Source organism: Giraffa tippelskirchi, chromosome 3 (genome assembly GCF_054371585.1).
Source record: "Giraffa tippelskirchi isolate mGirTip1 chromosome 3, T2T-mGirTip1v1.2.pri, whole genome shotgun sequence".
Lineage (NCBI taxonomy): Eukaryota > Metazoa > Chordata > Mammalia > Artiodactyla > Giraffidae > Giraffa > Giraffa tippelskirchi.
This window is the reverse complement of record NC_137277.1, coordinates 46,971,722-46,993,012: the sequence shown is the minus strand read 5'-3', so window position 1 is coordinate 46,993,012 and position 21,291 is coordinate 46,971,722. Positions and strand designations below refer to the sequence as shown.

The 21,291-nt window shown below is 42.1% G+C and overlaps 1 protein-coding gene across 1 annotated transcript; it reads right to left on the bottom strand.

Annotated features, from left to right (window-relative positions):
- Window positions 1–19,093: 19,093 nt before the first annotated feature.
- LOC145541519 (C-C motif chemokine 2-like) lies at window positions 19,094–20,967 on the bottom strand. The gene is made up of 3 exons (XM_081578184.1): window positions 20,831–20,967; window positions 19,964–20,081; window positions 19,094–19,614 (listed from the first exon to the last, which is right to left on the bottom strand). Exons 1-3 carry the CDS (start codon window positions 20,904–20,906, stop codon window positions 19,509–19,511), a joined length of 300 nt encoding a protein of 99 aa, XP_081434310.1. The 5' UTR covers window positions 20,907–20,967; the 3' UTR covers window positions 19,094–19,508.
- Between the last annotated feature and the right edge of the window lie 324 nt (window positions 20,968–21,291).

The window sequence follows — 21,291 nt, the reverse complement described above, 5'->3', positions numbered from 1 at the left end:
CATACTCCAAATATCCACATCAAGCACTGAAAATCATTTGAACCAGCTTAGGTGTGTTCATTGCTTTGATGTTTGGGTTCCACATAAGTTCAGCAAAACAAAACAAAACAAAACCTTATTGACTGTATTTCCAAGTGCAATTTTCTACTTAAACATAAGAAAAAAAATCTGTTTTTAAAGCAAATTGTCATGGACAATGAAAAGTGGATACTGTAAAATAATGTGGAATGGAAGAGATCATGGGGCAACTAAAATGAGCCACCACCAACCACACCAAAGGCCGGACTTCATCCAAAGAAGGTGATGTTATGTATATGGTGGGATTGAAAGGGAGTCCTCTGTTAAGAGCTTCTTCTGGAAAACCAAATGATTAATTACAACAAACCCCAATTAGACCAACGGAAAGCAGAACAAGATGAAAAGCATTTGGAATTAGTCAACACAAAATTGGTAATTTTCCATCGGAATGATATAAGACCTCGTGTTTCTTTGATGATCAAGCAAAATCTGTTACAGCTTGGCTGGAAAGTTCAGACACTGAAACTTCAGGTTTCCATTATTTTGGTCTTTACAAAATTCTCTTAATGGAAAAACTTTCAGTTCCCTGGAAGACTATAAAAGGCACCTGGAACAGTTCTTTGTTCAAAAAAAATAAATAGCTTTGGGAGGATGGGACAATGAAGTTCCCTGAAAAATGGCACATGATAGTAGGACAAAATGGTGAATATGTTGTTCAATAAAATTCTTGGTGAAAATGAAAAGTGTGTCTTTTATTTTTACTTAAAAACTGGAGGAATGTTTTGGCCAACCCAGTACTTTTTGTTCGTGGGGTCTGAAAAAGTTGGACATGAATGAGCAACTGAACAACAACAATACTTTGTCCAGTGACCTGTGAACTAAAAAGACAAGCTGTTTGCCCCTGATGCAATGTATTGTGTTTGCAGGGACCAGGCTGCTTGCCATCCACATCCTCTTTCATGGAGGGGAAGATGGTAGACACCAGTGGATATTGTTCTGTAACAATCCTGCAGTCCTTCAGGCAGAGGTTAGAGGGACTCATCAAGTCCCTCACCTTGATGAGGCTCAATTCTGCAATCTGGAGAGTCTCCTTTGTGTTTTTGATCCTGGCTCCTGATTGCCCTTGTAAGGATGCTCCTTTTACGTTATTCCCCTTGGCCACCTTTGAAGTGGGTGATGTAGAGAGACCTGATCTTCTAGGGGGATCTGCAGCCTTTGATGACTGCTTGCTGCACTGTAGGGTTTGGAGTTTTTTTCATCTTGATCTTTCAGTGGCTTCTCTTTTTGTTTTTCCAGTCCACAATCATTCAGTCATGGTTTTTATGGTGATATAGTATAGTTCTCTTGATAACTTAGTAGGCTGATACCTTCCCACCCAGTCAATTTCATATGCCTGTAACCACAGCCCATGTTTTTTTCTAGATACACTTATTAAATGGTTTTCTGCTTTCCTCCCTTCCTCTCTCTTTCTCTCTCTCTCTCCCTCCCTCTTTCTCTCTCTCTCTCCCTCCCTCTCTTCTCGATCTTAATGGGGCTTGAAATGGCAAGGCTCCAACTTCAATATGATTTTTGCCCTAAATCACTTCATCCAAATAAGAATTTTTTTTTCCTGATTTTTATTACTGAAATCCCTTTACTTTCCTCCCTTAAATTCCTTCTTTTAATGTTTGGGACTTGAAACAGATGCCTTTCCCAATAATCTCAGATCTAAGATTTGGGTACTTAATTATATTTCATTTAAAATCAGTCCATTCTTTCCTGAGCTCATCCCTTTCTTGCAATATTTTAACAGGTGCAGACAAAAGCAACCAGTACATGATCAATATATATTTTTCATACTTGTTCTTAAAGCTATAACTTCAGCAGACAGGACCTCACAGTTTTGACTGTTTGTAACATGAACCTCCATCTTTTCAACACAAGATATTAGCTTCTTTGATGTTGAATATCTAATCAGTACCACACATTTTAGGTTTCCAATGGCAAATCCGTGAGGTAGAGGGGAGAGGAGCATCCTGTGGTTTTCAGGGTACTGATGGATGTTTCCAAGGGTCTACATTTATTTATTTTTTTCTTTTTCTTTTATTTTTTTAATTAATTTTTTTACTTTGCAATATTGTATTGGTTTTGCCATACATTGACATGAATCTGCCATGGGTGTACATGTGTTCCCCTTCCAGAATCCCCCTCCCACCTCCCTCCCCATCCCATCCCTCTGGGTCATCCCGGTGCACCAGCCCCGAGCACCCTGTATTATGCATCAAACCTGGACTGGCAATTTGTTGCACATGTGATAATTTACATGCTTCAATGCCATTCTCCCATATCATCCTGCCCTCGCCCTCTCCCATAGAGTCCAAAAGACTGTTCTATACATCTGTGTCTCTTTTGCTGTCTCACATACAGGGTTATCTTTACCAACTTTCTAAATTCCATATATATGCATTAGTATGCTGTATTGGTGTTTTTCTTTCTGGCTTACTTCACGCTGTATAATAGGCTCCAGTTTCATCCACCTCATTAGAACTGATTCGAATGTATTCTTTTTAGTGGCTGAGTAATATTCCATTGTGTATATGTACCACAGCTTCCTTATCCATTTGTCTGCTGATGGACATCTAGGTTGCTTCCATGTCCTGGCTATTATAAACAGTGCTGCGATGAACATTGGGGTACATGTGTCTCTTTCAATTCTGGTTTCCTCGGTGTGTATGCCCAGCAGTGGGATTGCTGGGTCATATGGCAGTTCTATTTCCAGTTTTTTGAGGAATCTACACACTGTTCTCCGTAGTGGCTGTACTAGTTTGCATTCCCAACAATAGTGTAAGAGGGTTCCCTTTTCTCCACACCCTCTCCAACATTTATTGCTTGTAGACTTACATTTAAAACCCATTTTATTGAAATAATTAATGGAGTTAATTTCATGTTACATTAAACTACAATACCGACTCTTAAAAAGGGCATTACTTAAGAAAAAAATATGATTCAAATAATTGTACAAAGCTCAAATTCCTTAGAATTATAATAAAATGATCTCAGAACACATCTTGGGAAGAATCAGTTCAGTTCAGTCTCTCAGTTGTGTCTGACTCTTTGCAAACCCATGAACTGCCACATGCCAGGCTTCCTTGTCCATCATCAACTCCCAGAGCTTATATAAACTCATGTCCATCAAGTTGGTGATGCCAACTCATCCTCTGTCATCCTCTTCTCCTCCTGCCTTCAATCTTTCCCAGACTTAGTGTTTTTCTAATGAGTCAGCTTTTTGCATCAGATGGCCAAAGTATTGGAGCTTCAGCTTTAGCATCAGTCCTTCCAATGAATATTCAGGATTGATTTCCTTTAGGATTGACTGGTTTGATCTCCCTGTAGTCCCAGAGACTCTCAGGAGTCTTCTCCAACACAGCAGTACAAAAGCATCAATTCTTTGGTGTTCAGCTTTCTTTATGGTCCAACTCTCATATCCATTCATGACTACTGGAAAAACCATAACTTTGACTAGACTAGACTATTCTTTGGGGAAGAATAGGAACTACTAATTGTTTCTCAGATGCCAGCTTGGCTTCAGTGCAGGCATGAGTATCAAAGCTTTAAAGTTTGAGTTTTCTTGTCCTGGCATCCTGGACACACTTTTGCTTGAGGTCAGCACAGGCCTCCTTGACCAGTTTGGCCTTGAAGCTGTGGGGGATAGGAGGGCATAGTTAGATGGAGAACCTTGTGTGTTCAGCCTGGGAGTGTCACTACCGTATAGGAAACCTGCTTGGTTGGATAGTCAGGGTGCTGGGGCTGCTCCAACGATGGAAGAGGAAGAAGGGGCCTCAGGAGAAGCAGCTGCTTTTGCTGGCCCAGGGGAAGCCATCATGTCTCCTGCATGAAGGAATTGAGAGCTGAACTGATGGCTGAACAGGATCTGGGAGGAGAAAGTCCCTTTATTTTCTTGAATTCTGTTTTCCCATGGGAAAATTTCTAGGGTTGGGTTCAGATCAGATCAGAAACTCAGTCATGTCCAACTCTTTGTGACCCCATGGACTGTAGCCTTCCAGCCTCCTCTGTCCATGGAATTGTCCAGGGCAAGAATACTGGAGTGGGTAGCCATCCCCTTCTCCAGGGGATCTTCTTGACCCTGGGTCAAACCTGGGTCTCCTGCATTGCAGGCAGATTGTTTACTGTCTGAGCCACTAAGGATGGATTGGGTTAGAGATGGTTTGAAGCATCTCCAACTCAGTCTGATAAGAACCCTGTTCACTGCACAGGAGAAGAACTCAGGATCAAGGGCTGAGTGTGGGCAGTCACGGTCCACTCACATCACAGCTTCCCAGGGACACTGGCTGCTGGTAATTCTTCGGTAGGTCTCCAGCTGCTGGTTAGGGATCTTCTTATTGGTGAGTGTAGAGCAGCAGGCAGTTGAACAATTAATTCCTTCTGCAGTAAAACAACAAAAGAAAGGCGATTTAGGGTGTGTTCTTTCTGCTTATAAAGTATAGAAAATCATGGAAGGAGGAGTCAAAGAAAAGGGAAATTGCTCATCCTAAATCCAGTGACTCTATCCTTTCAGATGTTCCTTAAACTCTTGGTCTCACTTGCATGGACTATAAAGTGGGAGAAAAACTGATGACAACTCTGGGCTGACATGCTTGGAGGAGCAAATAGAACATTATAATTCTTTAGGGCCAGGGGCTCTCAGCTTTGGGTCGCCTATTAGACTCCAGCCAATCTCTGCTCCATCACGAGTTTTCTTGATAACCACTGCCTCTGCAGAGCTGTGTCTCTGAAGTTCAGATCCTGGTCTCCTCGACTGCCCTCCAACATATCTGGAAATATTCTGCACATCGACTGCTAGAGGCCCCCTCTTTGATATTTTGGTCCCCAAACACTGCTGAAAGGAGCCACGGTAGCAACTGCACTGAGATCATGTTTCCCAAGCTGGTGTACGAATGCAGAGTTCCAAAGAATAGCAAGGAGAGATAAGAAAGTCTTCCTCAGCGATCAGTGCAAAGAAACAGAAGAAAACAACAGAAAGGGAAAGACTAGAGATCTCTTCAAGAAAATTAGAGATACCAAGGGAACATTTCATGCAAATATTCATGAGCACAATAAAGGACAGAAATGGTATGGACTTAAGATATTAAGAAGAGGTGGCAGGAAAACACAGAAGAACTATACAAAAAAGATTTTCATGACCCAAATAACCACGATGGTGTGATCACTCATGTAGACCCAGACCCAGACATCCGGGAATGTGAAGTCAAGTGGGCCTTAGGAAGCATCACTATGAACAAAGCTAGTGGAGGTGATGGAATTCCAGTTGAGCTATTTCAAATTCTAAAAGATGATGCTGTGAAAGTGCTGTACTCAATATGCCAGCAAATTTGGAAAACTCAGAAGTGGCCACAGGAGTACATCAAGGCTGCATATTGTCACCATGCTTATTTAACTTATATACAGAATACATCATGTGAAATGCCAGGCTGGATGAAGCACAAGCTGGAATCAACATTGCTGGGAGAAATATCAATCACCTCAGATATGCAGATGACACCACCCTTATGACAGAAAGTGAAGAAGAACTAAAGAGCCTTTTGATGAAACTGAAAGAGGAGAGTGAAAAAGTTAGCTTAAAACTCAACATTCAGAAAACTAAGATCATGGCTTCTGGTCCCATCACTTCATGGTAAATAGATGGGGAAACAATGGAAACAATGAGAGGCTTCATTTTTGGGGGCTTCAAAATCACTGCAGATGGTGACTGCAGCCATGAAATTAAAAGACACTTACTCCTTGGAAGAAAAGTTATGACCAACCTAGACAGCGTATTAAAAAGCAGAGACATTACTTTGCCAACAAAGGTCTGTCTAGTCAAAGCTATGGTTTTTCCCGTAGTCATGTATGGTTGCGAGACTTGGACTATAAAGAAAGCTGAGCACCGAAGAATTGATGCTTTTCAACTGTGGTGTTGGAGAAAACTCTTGAGAGTCCCTTGGACTGCAAGGAGACCCAGCCAGTCCATCCTAAAGGAAATCAGTCCTGAATATTCGTTGGAAGGACTGATGCTGAAGCTGAAACTCCAATACTTTGGCCACCTGATGGGAAGAACTGACTCATTTGGAAAGACTCTGATGTTGGGAAAGATTAAAGGCAGGAGGAGAAGGGGACGACAGAGGATGAGATGGTTGGATGGCATCACCGACTCAATGGACATGAATTTGAGTAAACTCTGGGAGTTGCTGATGGACAGAGAGGCCTGGCGTGCTGCGGTCCATGGGGTCACAAAGAGTTGGACACAACTGAGTGACTGAACTGAACTGAAGTGTACTGGGACGAGCTGGATTTTATGTCCACAGCTGGAATTCTCATCCAGGTTCTGCCTAGAAGAGGCTGTACAATCAGGCTTACTCCTTATCCATCTCAGACTTTTCCTGATCTTGTAAGAGCAGTTGTTAAAGTGAGAGTGTGAGTACCCTTCTGCTCTGATGGCTCATCGTGACCCAGAGAGGCGGTGATGTGCTTCAGAGGGAAGAAGAGAGGTGTTTGCATGGCTGGGCAAGCACCTGGGTGCTGAAGGCCGCTGACACAGAAGGGCACTGTTGGAGGGTGAAGACTTGAGCTTCACCATGGCAGTTGCTGGTTTTTGAGTTGGTCTCAGCCTCTCTGTTCCTCTAGTGGCTCTGCATGTCTTTTATAGAGAACAGATGGGAATAAGGAATAAGTCAGTGGGTGAGAGGCCCTTATTTTTGTGAATGAATCACAAGATGGAGTACCAAATCTGCTGAGCCATCACCCTGTCCTGAGGAGGATGCTAAGAAATGAAAGAGAAAAGTGTGACTTGACGCTGGCCTGTTTTTATTCTCAGGCCAGGAGTGCTAGGGAAGGTGGGAGCTACGCTCAGTCAGATCACAAGATGTGACCTCTGGCTGATATGAAAGCTTCTGCTTTGGGGAAATAAAACACTTTCTGTAGAAAAAAGAAGGAAATAGGGGTACCAAGGTCAAGGAGATGCAAGGAATTTCCCCATTTTCCTTTTAGGTTCCCAGGTGCAAGGGAAGAGAACACAGGCCATATATCTAAATGTAAGGAGTGTAAAATAATTTGCGAACATGTATGAAGACCACTGTTTCAGCTATTAACCTTACACTGCTGAGTGTGATGTTAGCTCTGGACATGCCATCTATGGCCTTTACTATGTTGAGGTATATTCCTTTAATATCCCATTTATTGAGAGTTTTTATCATGAAAGGATTTTGTATTTCATCAAATGCTTTTTCTACATCTATTGAGAGAATTGTATGAGTTTTATCTTTCACTCTATTAATGTGGTGCATCATATTTATTGATCTGTGTATGTTGAATCACCCTTACATGGTTAAATCCCACTTGATTGTAGTATAAAATCCTTTTAACGTACTCTTGAATTCAGCTGGGGATATTTTATTGAGAATTTTTGCGTCTATATTTATCAGGAGAATTGGCTTGTAGTCTTTTTTTCTTGTAATATTTTTATCCAGCTTTGATATCAAAGTCATGCTGGCTTCATAAAATTAGTTTTAGCATGTTTCTTCCTTTTCGGTTTTTTGGAAGAGTTTGTGAAAAATTGGCATTAATTTTTCCTTAAATGTTTGATAAAAAGCATCAGGGAAACCTTCTAGTCCTGGACCTTTCTCTGTTAGAAGAGTTTTGATTGCTGATTCAATCTCCTTACTTATTATTGGTCTGTTCAGATTTTCTGTTTCTTCATAATTTGTTTTTCTGTAGGTTGCATGTTTCTAGGAATTTACTCACTACTTTATTTATCTAATTTGTAGGTGTAAATTGTCCATGTAGTCCCATCTGATCTTTCACATTTCTGTGGTATTTTTTGTAATGTTTTCTTTATAATTTCTGATGTTATTTATTTGTCTTATATTCCTCTTTATCTTAGTTAGTGTAGCAAATGTCAAGTTTTGATTATCTTTAAAAAAAAAACAGCTTAGTTTTGTTGATCTTTTCTGTTGTTTTTCTGGACTCAATTTAATTTATTTCTGTTCTGATCTTTGTTATTTCCTTCCTTCTGCTAATTTTGGGCCAAGTTTGTTCCTCTTTTTTCTAGTTTCTTAAAGTGTACAGTTAGATTGTTTATTTGAGATTTTTTTTTTTCTGGTGAAGATATTTGTCACTATAAACTTCCCTCTTAGAATATTTTGCTGCATCTTACAAGTTTTAGTTTCCATTTTCACTTGTCTCAAGATATCTATGGATTTTCCTTTTGATTCTTCATTTACCCATTGTTTAGGAGGGTTTGTTTGATTTTCATATTTGTGAATTTTCCACTTTTTCTCCCGTTATTTATTTATGGCTTTATACCATTCTGTTCAGAAAAGATACTTGCCATGATTTCGATTTTCATACATTTATTGAGACTTATTTTGTTATCTATTATATGATCTATCTTGGAAGATGTCTTGTGTATGATTAAGAAGAATGTGTATTCTGCTTCTGTTGAATGAAATGTTCTCTGTTTGCCTGTCAGGTGTATTTTGTCTAAAGTATAGCTCAAGTCTAAAATTTTCTTATTGATCTTCTCTCTGGATGATCTATCTGTTGTTGAAAATGATGTATTTAAGTACCCTATTATTGTATTGTTGTCTATTTTTCCTTTTAGATCTATTAATATTTGCTTAATATGAATATCAAGTTGTTTCAATGTTGGGTGCACATGTACTTATAATTGTTATATTCTCTTGATGAGTTGACACCTTGGTCATCATACAATGACCTTCTTTGTCTCTTACAGTTTTTGGCTGAATGTCTATTTTGTCTTCCTTACCACTAGCGCCACCTGGGAGCATATATATACGCTCAAAAGTATAGCCACTTCTGTTCTTTTGGTTTCCACTTGCATGAAATATCTGTTTCCATCCCTTCAGTTTGAGCCTGTGTGTGTCCTTAAAATTGAAGTGAATTACTTGTAGGAAGCATATAGTCATGTCCTGTCTTTGTAATCCACTCAGTCACACTATGGTCTTTGTGGAGAACTCAATCCATTCACATTGAGAGTAATAATTGGTAGGAAAAGACTTAAATTGCCATCTTATTGTTTCTTGATTATTTTGTAGTTGCCTGGTTCCTTTCTTCCTCTCTCATTGCCTTTGTGAACCGGTACTTTTTCAAAGTGGTGAGTTTTGATTACCTTCTCTTTATCTTTTACTTATCAGCTGTAGTTTTTTGCTTTGTGGTTACCTTGAAGCTCACATACTACAACTTATAGATATAATAGTCTATTTGCACTGATAACAACTTTGGTTGCATACCAGAGCATACCAGAACTCTACTTCAGGTCAACCACTCAATCATGTCCAACTCTTTGCGATCCGATGGACTGCAGCATGCCAGGCTTCCTGTCCATTACCAACTTCCGGAGCTTACTCAAACTCATCTCCATTGAGTTGGTAATGCCATCCAACCATTTCATCCTCTGTTGTCCCCTTCTTCTTCTGCCTTTAGTCTTTCCCAGAATCAGGGTCTTTTCCAATCAGTCAGTTCTTCACATCAGGTGGCCAAAGTATTGGAGTTTCAACTTCAGCATCAGTTCTTCCAATGAATATTCAGGACTGATCTCCTTTAGGATGGACTGGTTGGATCTCCTTGCAGACCAAGGGACTCTCAAGAGTCTTCTCTAACACCATAGTTCAAAAGCATCAATTCTTCGGTGCTCAGCTTTCTTTATAGTCCAAGTCTCGCATCCTTACATGACTACTGGAAAAACCATAGCTTTGACTAGACAGACCTTTGTTGGCAAAGTAATGTCTCTGCTTTTTAATACGCTGTCTAGGTTGGTCATAACTTTTCTTCCAAGGAGTAAGTGTCTTTTAATTTCATGGCTGCAGTCACCATTTGCAGTGATTTTGAAACCCCCAAAAATGAAATCTGTCACTATTTTCACTCTTTCCCCATCTATTTGCCATAAAGTGATGGGATCGGATGCTATGATCTTAGCTTTCTGAATGTTGAGCTTTACGCCAACTTTTTCACTCTCCTCTTTCAGGTTCATCAAGAGGCTCTTTAGTTCTTCTTCACTTTCTGTCATAAGGGTGGTGTCATCTGAATATCTGAGGTGATTGATATTTCTCCCAGCAATGTTGATTCCAGCTTGTGCTTCATCCAGCCTGGCATTTCGCATGATGTATTCTGTATATAAGTTAAATAAGCATGGTGACAATATGCAGCCTTGATGTACTCCTTTCCCGATTTGGAACCAGTCTGTTGTTCCAAGTCCAGTTCTAACTGTTGCTTCCTGACCTGCATGCAGATTTCTCAGGAGGCAGGACAGGTGGTCTGGTATTCCCATCTCCTTAAGAATTTTCCACAGTTTGTTGTGATCCAAACAATCAAAGGCTTTGGCATAGTCAATAGAGCAGAAGTATATGTTTTTGTGGAACTCTCTTGCTTTTTCGATGATCCAATAGACGCTGGCAATTTGATCTCTGGTTCCTCTGCATTTTCTAAATCCAGCTTGAACATCTGGAAGTTCACGGTTCACGTACTGTTAAAGCCTGGTTTGGGGAATTTTGAGCATTACTTTGCTAGCATGTGAGATGAGTGCAATTGTGCGGTAGTTTGAGCATTCTTTGGCATTGCCTTTCTTTGGGATTGGAACGAGAACTGACTTTTCCAGTCCTGTGGCCACTGCTGAGTTTTCCAAATTTGCTGGCATCTTGAGTGCAGCACTGTCACCGCATCATCTTTTAGGATTTGAAATTGCTCAACTGGAATTCTATCACCTCCACTAGCTTTGTTCATAGTGGTGTTTCCTAAGGCCCACTTGACTTTGCATTCCAGGACGTCTGGCTCTAGGTGAGTGATCACACCATCGTGGTTTTTTGTGTCATGAAAATCTTTTTTGTATAGTTCTTTTGTGTTTTCTTGCCACCTTTTCTTAATATCTTCTGCTTCTGTTAGGTCCATACCATTTCTGTCCTTTATTGTGCTCATGAATATTTGCATGAAATGTTCCCTTGGTATCTCTAATTTTCTTGAAGAGATCTCTAGTGTTCCCATTCTATTGTTTTCCTCTATTTCTTTGCATTGATCACTGAGGAAGGCTTTCTTATTTCTTCTTGCTATTCTTCGGAACTCTGCATTCCAGTGGGTATATCTTTCCTTTTCTCCTTTGCCTTTAGCTTCTCTTCTTTTTCTCAGCTATTTGTAAGGCCTCCTGAGACAATCATTTTGTCTTTTTACATTTCTTTTTCTTGAGGATGGTCTTGATTACTGCCTCACGTACAATGTCACAAACCTCCATCTGTAGTTCTTCAGGTACTCTATCAGATCTAATCCCTTGAATCTATTTGTCACTTCCACTGTATAATCTTTAGGGATTTGATTTAGGTTGTACCTGAATGATCCAGTGGTTTTCCCTACTTTCTTCAATTTAAGTCTGAATTTGGCAATAAGGAGTTCATGATCTGAGCCACAGTCAGCTCCTGGTCTTGTTTTCCTGACTGTATAGAGCTTCCATCTACTTACTTAACCTCTTTTTATGTTTGTTATGTTACAATTAGCCTCTCTGTATGTTGTATAATCAGTAACAAATTATTGTGGCTGTATTTATTTTTAATATTTTTGTCCTTTAACATTGGTGTTAGAGTTAAGTGGTTAGTATATAATTATATTACAGTACTAGAATATTCTGAATTTGACTATATGCTTACCTTTATGTATTGTATATTTTCATATAACTAATTAGTGTCTTTTTATTTCAATTTACGGAACTCCTTTCAGCCGTTCTTCTAAGGCAGTTCTAGTGGTAGTAAATTCCTTCAGTTTTTGCTTATCTGAGGCAATCTTTCTCTTTCTTCATTTTTAAAGGACAACTTTTCCAGATAGAGTGTTCTTGATTGGCAGTTTTGTTGCTGTTGTTTAAGCACTTTGATGATAACATCCCACTCTCCTGACTGTTAGTTTCTTTGTGAGAAATCTACTGACAGCCTTATGGGTGTTGCTTTTTTAAGTTGCATGCTTATTTTCTCTTGCTCCTTTAAAAATTCTCTCCTTGTCTTTGATTTTTGACGGTTTGATTAAAATATGTCTTGGAGAAGTTCTCTTTGAATTTGTTTGGGGACCTATGAACTTCATCAACTTGAATATCTAAATCTCTCTACATATTTGGGAGGTTCTTAGCCACTATTTCTTTAAATAAGCTTTCTTTCCCATTCCCCCATCTCTTTTCCTTCTAGGACTTCACTAATTCACAGATTGTTTCTTTATTCTATAGAGCGCAAAGTCATTCTTCAATCTTTTTCTTTTTCCTTCTCCTCTGACTAATAATTTCAAAGGTCCTGTCTTCCATTTTACAAATTCTTCTTCTTGGTCCATTCTGCTGTTGATGGAACCTATTGCATCTTTCATTTCATTCACTGTATCTCCAGCCCCAGAATTTTAAAAAATAGTTTCTGTCTCTTTGTTAAACTTCTCATTTTGTTCATTTTTTGCCTAATTTTGTTGAATTGTCTTTCTTCACATTCTTGTAGCTCATTGAGAGTTCTTAAAAAGGCCACGTTAAATTGTTTTTTCAGGGAAATTATAGATCTCCATGTCTTTGGAGTCAGTTACTGGAAAATTATCGTGATCCTTTGACGCTGTCATGTTTCCTTGATTTTTCGTATTTCTTGAAGTCTTGTGTCACTTTCTCCAAAGTTTTTTTTTTTTTAGAATATTTATTTATTTGGCTACATTAGGTCTTAGTTGCCGCCCTCAGGATCTTCGATCGTTGCAGTATGCAGGATCTTTAGTTCCCTGACCAGGGGTTGTACCTAGACCCCCTGCACTGCGAGTGCAGAGTCTTAGCCACTGGGCCACCAGGGAAGTCCCACTTTCTTTGAATCTGAAGAAGCAGTCACTCTCTCTCAGGTCGTAACTGAGTGACTTCAGGAGAGAAATACTTTCTATTGGCACCGCTGGGAATTTTGACGCTGTCTCAGAACGTCTAAATATATGCTTGCTCCATGCTTTAAGCTCCCTCTTGTGGCCGAATCCTTCAACTTGCTTGCCTCTTCGCAAGCCTACAACACACCAGGCCAAGTGCTGACGGCCTGGCTTGCTTTCTCAAGGGCAGAACTAGAACAAAGGTAGGTCTCTGCCTGGCGCACAGATCCAGGCGGGCTTGCTGCGTGTGCTCACTAGGTGGCGCCCAGGCTCAGGCAGGTTTTTTATTGCGCCTGCTTGCTAGGTGTCTGCCGAAGCTCACTCTAGTCATTTTCAGGATCCGTCACTGGGAACCAGCCACAGGTTGGGTATGGGTGTGGGTGAGGCTCATGTAGTGATGCGGGCCTCTTATAGGGATCTGCAGCTGAGATCTTGGGGGTCTGCAATGCAATTACTAGGATCTGCCTATGGGGTCGCACAGAGTCGGACACGACTGAAGCGACTTAGCAACATAGACGGCAGCCCACCAGGCTCCGCCGTCCCTGGGATTCTCCAGGCAAGAATACTGGAGTGGGTTGCCATTTCCCTCTCCAGCAGCAGCAGCAGCCTCCCTCTAATGCCTCCCCAAAATTTCTTTTTAAAAATATTTTTTGATGTGGACCATTTTTTTAGTCTTTATTGAATTTTTGTTACAATATTGCTTCTGCTTTATGTTTTGCTTTTTTCTGGCCCTCAGGCATGTGAGCTCTTAGCTCCCTGACCGGGGATCGAACTCGCACCCCCTGCATTGCAAGGCGAAGCCATAACCACTGAACCACCAGGGAAGTCCCTCCCCCAAAGTTCTACCTGCTGTTTTCCCAACCTCTTCTTAACCCCTGGTCATGCAGTTCAGGACTCAGAACTCTGTGAAGGAAGAAGGAAGTGGGTCTCCATAGCAGTGTCCATATAGCTGGGAAGCTGGAGAAGTTCAAACTCTCACTCTCTCCCTCCCAACCCACCCCCAGTCACCAACCTCCCAGGAGAAATAATCAAACCAGCCAAGAAGGTTTCTCTTGGCACTGAGTTGTGCCACTTTGGGGGAAGGGTGATGCACGTAATGTGAAACTGGTCCTCTTACTGTCTCCAATGCATCCAAACTTAAATTTTTTGTTCCAACTGTGTGTTGTGCAAACCTGGACTTCTCCACTACAAACTTGGCTTCCACAAAGGCTCTCTCATCTGTGGGTAATTGTCTAAGACACTGTTCTCCAAGGGCTTCCAAACCACAGACAAGGTACCAATTCACAGGCTACTGCAGATTTCACAGTCAGGACCATGATCTGTATGTTTTTGACCTAGCACGGGTGAATGGGTGGGCAGGACTCCTCCTAGGTTGCTTGGCATATGATGCTAAATCTCACAGCTCCAAAAAGGCACTTTTGTCCATGGCTGGGTGCAAAATTTGTTGATGGGGATATATGAGCAAGGGACATCTTATTTGTCCATTTTCCTGACATCAGTCTTCTTTCCATTACTTTTTAATTTTTTGTGTGTGTGCTACATAGTTGCTACTGTACTATTTTATTTCCCTTTTTCTTTTATTATATATTTTTGAGTTATTGTCTTAGTGGGCACAATGAAGATTACTGTTATTTAACTTATATGCAGAGTACATCATGAGAAACGCTGGGCTGGAAGAAGCACAAGCTGGAATCAACATTGCTGGGAGAAATATCAATAACCTCAGATATGCAGATGACACCACCCTTATGGCAGAAAGCGAAGAAGAACTAAAGAGCCTCTTGATGAAAGTGAAAGAGGAGAGTGAAAAAGTTGCCTTAAAGCTCAACATTCAAAAAACTAAGATCATGGCATCTGGTCCCATCACTTCATGTCAGATAGATGGGGAAACAGTGGAAACAGTGACTGACTTTATTTTTCTGGGCTCCAAAATCACTGCAGATGGTGACTGCAGCCATGAAATTGAAAGACGCTTACTCCTTGGAAGGAAAATTATGACCAACCTAGACAGCAGATTAAAAAGCAGAGACATTACTTTGCCAACAAAGATCCATCTAGTCAAGGCTATGGTTTTTCCAGTAGTCATGTATGGATGTGAGAGTTGGATTACAAAGAAAGCTGAGCGCAGAAGAATTGATGCTTTTCAACTGTGGTGTTGGAGAAGACTCTTGAGAGTTCCTTGGATTGCAAGGAGATCCAACCAGTCCATCCTAAAGGAGATCAGTCCTGGGTGTTCATTGGAAGGACTGATGTTGAAGCTGAAACTCCAATACTTTGGCCATCTGATGCGAAGAGCTGACTCATTGGAAAAGACCCTGATTCTGGGAAAGATTGAGGGCAGGAGGAGAAGGGAATGACAGAGGATGAGATACCTGGATGGCATCACCGACTCGATGGACATGGGTTTGGGTGGACTCAGGGAGTTGCTGATGGACAGAGAGGCCTGGCATGCTGCAGTTCATGGGGTCGCAAAGAGTCAGACACAACTGAGCGACTGAACTGAACTGAGCTTTCATCTGTAAGAACCTAGCTTAGGTTAATACCATCTTAATTTCAATATTGGTCTTCCCTGGTGGCTCAGTGGTAAAGAACCCGCCTGCCAAGGCAAGAGACGTGAGTTCCATTCCTGGGTCAGGAAGATCCCCTAGGGAAGGAAATAGCAATCCATTCCAGTATTCTTCCCTGGGAAATTCCATGGACAGAGGAGCCTGGTGGGCTGCAGTTCATGGGGTCGCAAAAAAGTTGTATGTGACTTAGCAACTAAACAACAATTTCAACAGAATTTGTGAACTTTGACCTATAGAACGCCATCCTTACTCCTGCTTAAAGTTGCTATGAATGGAGGAAGGGGGGGGTTGGAAGCTAAGGGATGCAGAAAACCTCTAGAAGTTAGAAAAGGTGCTGCAACTAAAGATCCCACCTGTGACAAGACAGAGCTGCCTAATACATAAATAAAAATAAATAAATAAATATTAGAAGTTGGAAAAGGTAAGAAAACCAATTGTCCCCTAGAGACTCCAGAAGGAAGCCCTCTAGAAGCCCTCCAGATCCACTTTAAATGTCTGATCTCCAGCACTGTAAGATAATGCATTTGTGTTGTTTTAAGGCATTAAGTTAATGTTCATTTATTACAGAGGCAATAAGAAACAAGTACAGATTTTGGTACCTGGAAGTGGGGTGCTGCTATGCAATTGTGTATGCTAAGTTGCTTCAGTCCTGTCCAATTCTTTGCAACCCTATGGACTATAGCCCACCAGGCTCCTCTGTCCATGGGGATTCTCCAGGCAAGAATACTGGAGTGCATTGATGTGTCCTCCAGAGGATCTTCCCGACTCAGGGATCAAACCCAAGTGTCTTACATCTACCTGCATTGGCAGTCAGGTTCTTTACCACTAGGCCACCTGGGTGGCCGGGGGTGCTGCTATAGCAAACATTGAAAAATGTAGCAGTGGCTTTAGAATGGGGCAATGAGAAGAGGTTGGAAGAATTTTGAGAATGATGAGAAAAGCCTAGGTTTCCTGGAACAGACCCTTGGTTGCTACAGGATATGAATTCATTATACTTGGCATTCCCTCCTAAAACAGGGCCTCTTGCCAGAGCTTTGTGCTCAGACACTCATCGTGCAAGGAGCAAGGAATCCCATGCAGCTGGCACTGCAACAAATGGGCCCACGGTTTTCTGAAAGTGAATAGATGTGCCTTGAAAAGGAAATGTGAACAGATTATTTTGGGGGCTTGAGCACATGCATGGCCCCTCCCTCAGCCTCCTGTTGTTTCAGACCCTCCACTTCAAATCTGCCTGACATTAGAAGATCTGATGCTCAGTAAGCTAGATGATGATGTCCCCTTTGTTTGCACCCACTCTGTTTTTGCCTCCTGGCATCCACTGAAAGTCGAGTGATCAAGGCTGAAGATTGGAGGAGGGAAGGAGGGGCAAGGGAGACTGTTGGACCTGGCACAAGGGTCGAGTGCCTTTAATAGCTGTCAATGAATTGTCTGCTGACTGATATACTCCCAGGGCACTTTGGGAGCGTTCCTTGGAGCTTTGATGGAATCCCTCAGCCAGAATCAGGGTCTCTGGGACAGGCTCAGGAGTCTAAAAGCAGAATCCCCTCTTCCTCTTCCACTCTAGGTGGTAGAAATGAAAGCTTTCCAAAAGACACACTCCTGGATCCCAAAACCGAGGTTCTGCTGAGTTCCTATTTGTAACACATCATTGTTGTTTTGTTGTTGAGTCACTAAGTCTGACCCTTGCGACCCCATGGACTGTAGCCCACCAGGCTCCTCTGTTCAGGGGATTCTCCAAGCAAGAATACTGCAGTGAGTTGCCATTTCCTTCCCCGGGGGATCTTCCCGACCCAGGGATTGAACCAGCATCTCTTGCATTGGCAGGCAGATTCTTTACCCCAGAGCCACTGGGGAAGCAGTACATCATTATTCCCATTTTATTGATGGAGACTCAAAATATTCAACTTGCCCTAGCTGAGAGTCAGTGCCAGTTCTGGGATTAGGACCCCAGTGTCCTTCTGTCAGTGTTCTCCCTGCTGCCAAAGGCACTGCCTGATCTAACTTGATACCCCATCCATCTCCCCACCGAGTGGCCTGGGGATCTGCAGTTTCACCATGCAGAGTTTATTCAGTAGGGCAAGATATCCACTTTCTTTAGTGGAGGAGCTGTGTCTACGTGGGTCAAATGCCTCACAAGGAGATCAAATGCCATGCAAGAGAATAGACACCTTAGGTGGACACTCAGGAAAAAGAGTCTCATCCATCTAACTGGATGTTTGCAGGCTCCTGGAGTTGGGACTGGGAGATAGTGGTGGAGAGCAATGCATTCTGGTTTCAGACAAGCTGTCCCTTTAAAATGTGGGTTATAGAAGGGACTTCCTCTTAAGCCACGGTTCTTCTGCTCCATCTAAAACACCCAGCCTTTCACTCTGCCCAGCTCTTTCTTCCAGTGTTACCCCTTAGACTCCATATTCAGACATTCAGCATTTCTTGCCTGGACCACAGCAGTAACTTCTCTCTTGTCCCTTCTTGTCCAGGTCTGCTTGAAGCCCATAAGGTTCATTTACTGAAACTCTTCTCTGAACCGCTGAGCACAGTCATGTCCTTTCTTACTGGACCAATCATTCCGAACATCTCCTTTTAACCTACGAAGTTGGATATTAACTTGCCACCTAGATATTTAAAACTCTCTTCTCAAGCTTTATTTCTCATCTTCCCCATCACTTGAAAGGCATGGACCTCAATTCCCATCTAATTGTTTTTCTCCCTCTTTGATGGACACGTCAACATCATTTTTACCTCTAGGTATTTGCTCTCACTATTTTCCTTTTCTTTTTTTCCATTTCTTTTCACTCCACATAGCTTGTGGGATTTTAGTTTCCCCACCAGGGATTGAACCCAGGCCCTCAGCAGTGAGAGCATGGGCTCCTAACGACTGAACCATTAGGGAATTCCCTCTCTTTTTCTTCATGATCTTGAAATTTCTCTAGAAAAATCTCATTCAATCATCAAAGATAAGTTCAAGTCATGTCTTCCTTTTTTAAAGATTTTTTGATGTGTACCATTTTTAAAGTCTTTATTGAATTTGTTACAACATTGCTTCTGTTTTTTAATTTTTTTTTTTTTGTCCTTGAGGTGTGTCGGGTATTAGCTCCCCAACTAAGGATTGAACTTGCAGCCCCTGCATTGGAAGGCAAAGTCTGAGTCATATCTTCTAAATTAATCTTATCAATGGTCATTTCCCAATGTCTTCAGTGTCTGTATCACTCCAAGTTGGAGGATTAATTGGAGGGGGAGAAATTAAGGGAAAGTAACCAAGTTAGGAGGAAGTTGCAATAGATTGTGAGAGAGAGTGAGGGCAGGGGTCAAGGGCTGTGAACACGACAATGGTGATGAGCCGGCTGCTGCTAAACAGGTGACAAGGGTCACTGGGATCGGGGCAGATGGTGTTGGAAACTGTCGTGGTAGTGATGAAATGCCTGATTGCGTCCTGGCTTAAAAATTCTTCTGTAGGAACTCAGATGAGCTCACCTGGTGAAAAAGACCACAGCCAGTTCACATTCTTATTCTTCCCAAACATGAACCTCACACTTTGAAACCCTGCTCCTCCCCCATCAACCAAGATTATACTCAGTTTCTAAGTTTCCTTCAAGAAAATGCCAACAGTCAGGTTTTGTACAAAAATATATATATGTATTTTTTCAATAGTTACATAATATATATTTCCACAATAGCAGTTTTAGCAATGACTTAGAATGTAAAACCAAAAGTTCTTGCATTAATCATTCTTGCAAGGACCCTTCCACCATCCCAGGGGTAGAATTGAGATTCACAGAGGAAAGCAATTTGTCCAAATCTCCATAAAAACAAACAAACAACCAAAAAAAACAAAAAACACTAGTAGTCATGGAAGATAAACTTCAAGCATCAATAACTTAAATAAGATTAACATTACTTAAGGCATCATGTTTCATATCAATAAAGTTCATACTTTTTAAAATTATAATAAGGTAATGTCAGAGGGCAGTTAGGGAAAGCCAGAAGAACACAAATTGTCTTCAAATTCTTGGGTTGTGGAGTGAGTGCTCAAGGCTTCTGAGTTTGGTTTTTCTTGTCGAGATGGTTTATGGAGTCCTGGACCCATTTCTTCTCGGGGTCTGCACATATCTCCTTGCCCAGGATGGTCTTGAAACTGCAGAGGAGAGAGAGAGGGTAAGGTTAGATGGAGTTGCGTTGAAATCTCAGCCTACAAATGTAGCCTATTTGCCCCGAAGCTGCCACGGGAACTCAAGGAGGAAAGCAGGTGGAAGGAGGGCGCCCATGGCAAGCTGATCATATAGATGCCCCAGTTGAAACCATCCTGACTTCAGGCTAAAGAAACTGGGATGGTCTGAATGAGCACCCAGAGGGAGCGTGATGTTGGGAGCACTTTTGGATATTGGATTAGATCATGTAACTCTCTGATGTTATGTTTGTGTGAGCCTTGCCCCTTGCACCCTGAGGAAGAACTGGACCATGGATGGCTGGTGTGCTCAACTTACATCACAGCTTCTTTGGGACACTTGCTGCTGGTGACCCTTCTGTAGTCCGTCAGCCTCTGCCTGGAGATCTTCTTATTGGTGAAATTATAGCAGCAGGTGACTTGGGAGTTAATTGCATCTGGAAATAGAACCACAAAGAAAAAGCATTTTAGAATGGACTAGGTTCTTTCTGATCTCAATCAGAGCAGGAAAGAGAAGTAAGGAGAAGGCAAAAGGGAGTCAGGGGTGCAGAGAAAACCTCTTAAATCCTAATATTTCAGCTTGTGCTTCAAAGCTACAATATCAGATGGACTCAGTTTCCTAAGCCCTAAAATGGGCATATAGCACTGACAATGAACTGAGGGAAGGGAGCTTTGTTAAAACTAGATAATTTGGGGAAATTCTGTTAGTAGGAGCAAATAATCCAAGTTATCAAAGTTAACTAAGGGTCCCCTTTAGGTAAGAAGAAATGGATGCTTGGTTGTGAGTTTCCCTGATACCCACTGCCTCTGCAAAACTGAGTCTCTGGAGTCCAGATTTCAGATCTTCTCCTCCGGCCTCCATAGTATCTGGATACACCCTGCCAGAGACCCCCTCTCTTTATATCCCAGCCCCCAAATGCTGCTGAAAGGAGCCAGGGCAGTAACTGCACTGGGCTCAGGTCTCCAGAGCCGGAATCTTGGAAGGAGCTGGATTTGAGGTCCACAGCTGGAATTCTCATCCAGGCACCATCCAAGAGAAGCTGTGTGATCAAGCTCACTCCTACGCCTCTTGGACTTTCCTGATCTTGTAGTGAAAGCGAGAGTGCAGGTACCCTTCTGCTCTGCTGGCCCATCATGACCCAGAGAGGGGGCGATGAGCTTCAGAGGGAAGGAGAAGGGGGCTCACCTGGCTGAGCAAGCACCTCCATGCTCAAGGCAGCGACTGTGAGTAGCAGGCAGAGGAGGGCAGTGGAGACCTTCATGTTGCAGCGAGAGGATTCAAGCTTCAGCGTGGGAGCTGTTGGTCTCTGGATTGGTCTCAGCCTCTCTGCTCCTCCAGTGGCTTTGCCTGCCTTTTATTGAAAAACCGAGAGGGTGGAGCCCATGAGAGAGCGAGGCTGGCCCCAGACGGCATCCTCCTCAATGAATGACGAAGTGGAATCTTCAATGTGCTGAGCGAGTGAAGCAGCCAGGAGATTTCCAGGAAGTAGGAGAGGGAAGCAGTGGGCCAGGACTGGGCAAGTTTCCATTTGCAGCTGAGATCAAAAGAAAGGGGGAGGGGCAGGGTGCAGTTACATCCAGAGAGACCGCAGACTTAAACCAAATGGTTTATTCTTAAGATTCCCCTTTTTCTGAAGTGACAACTCT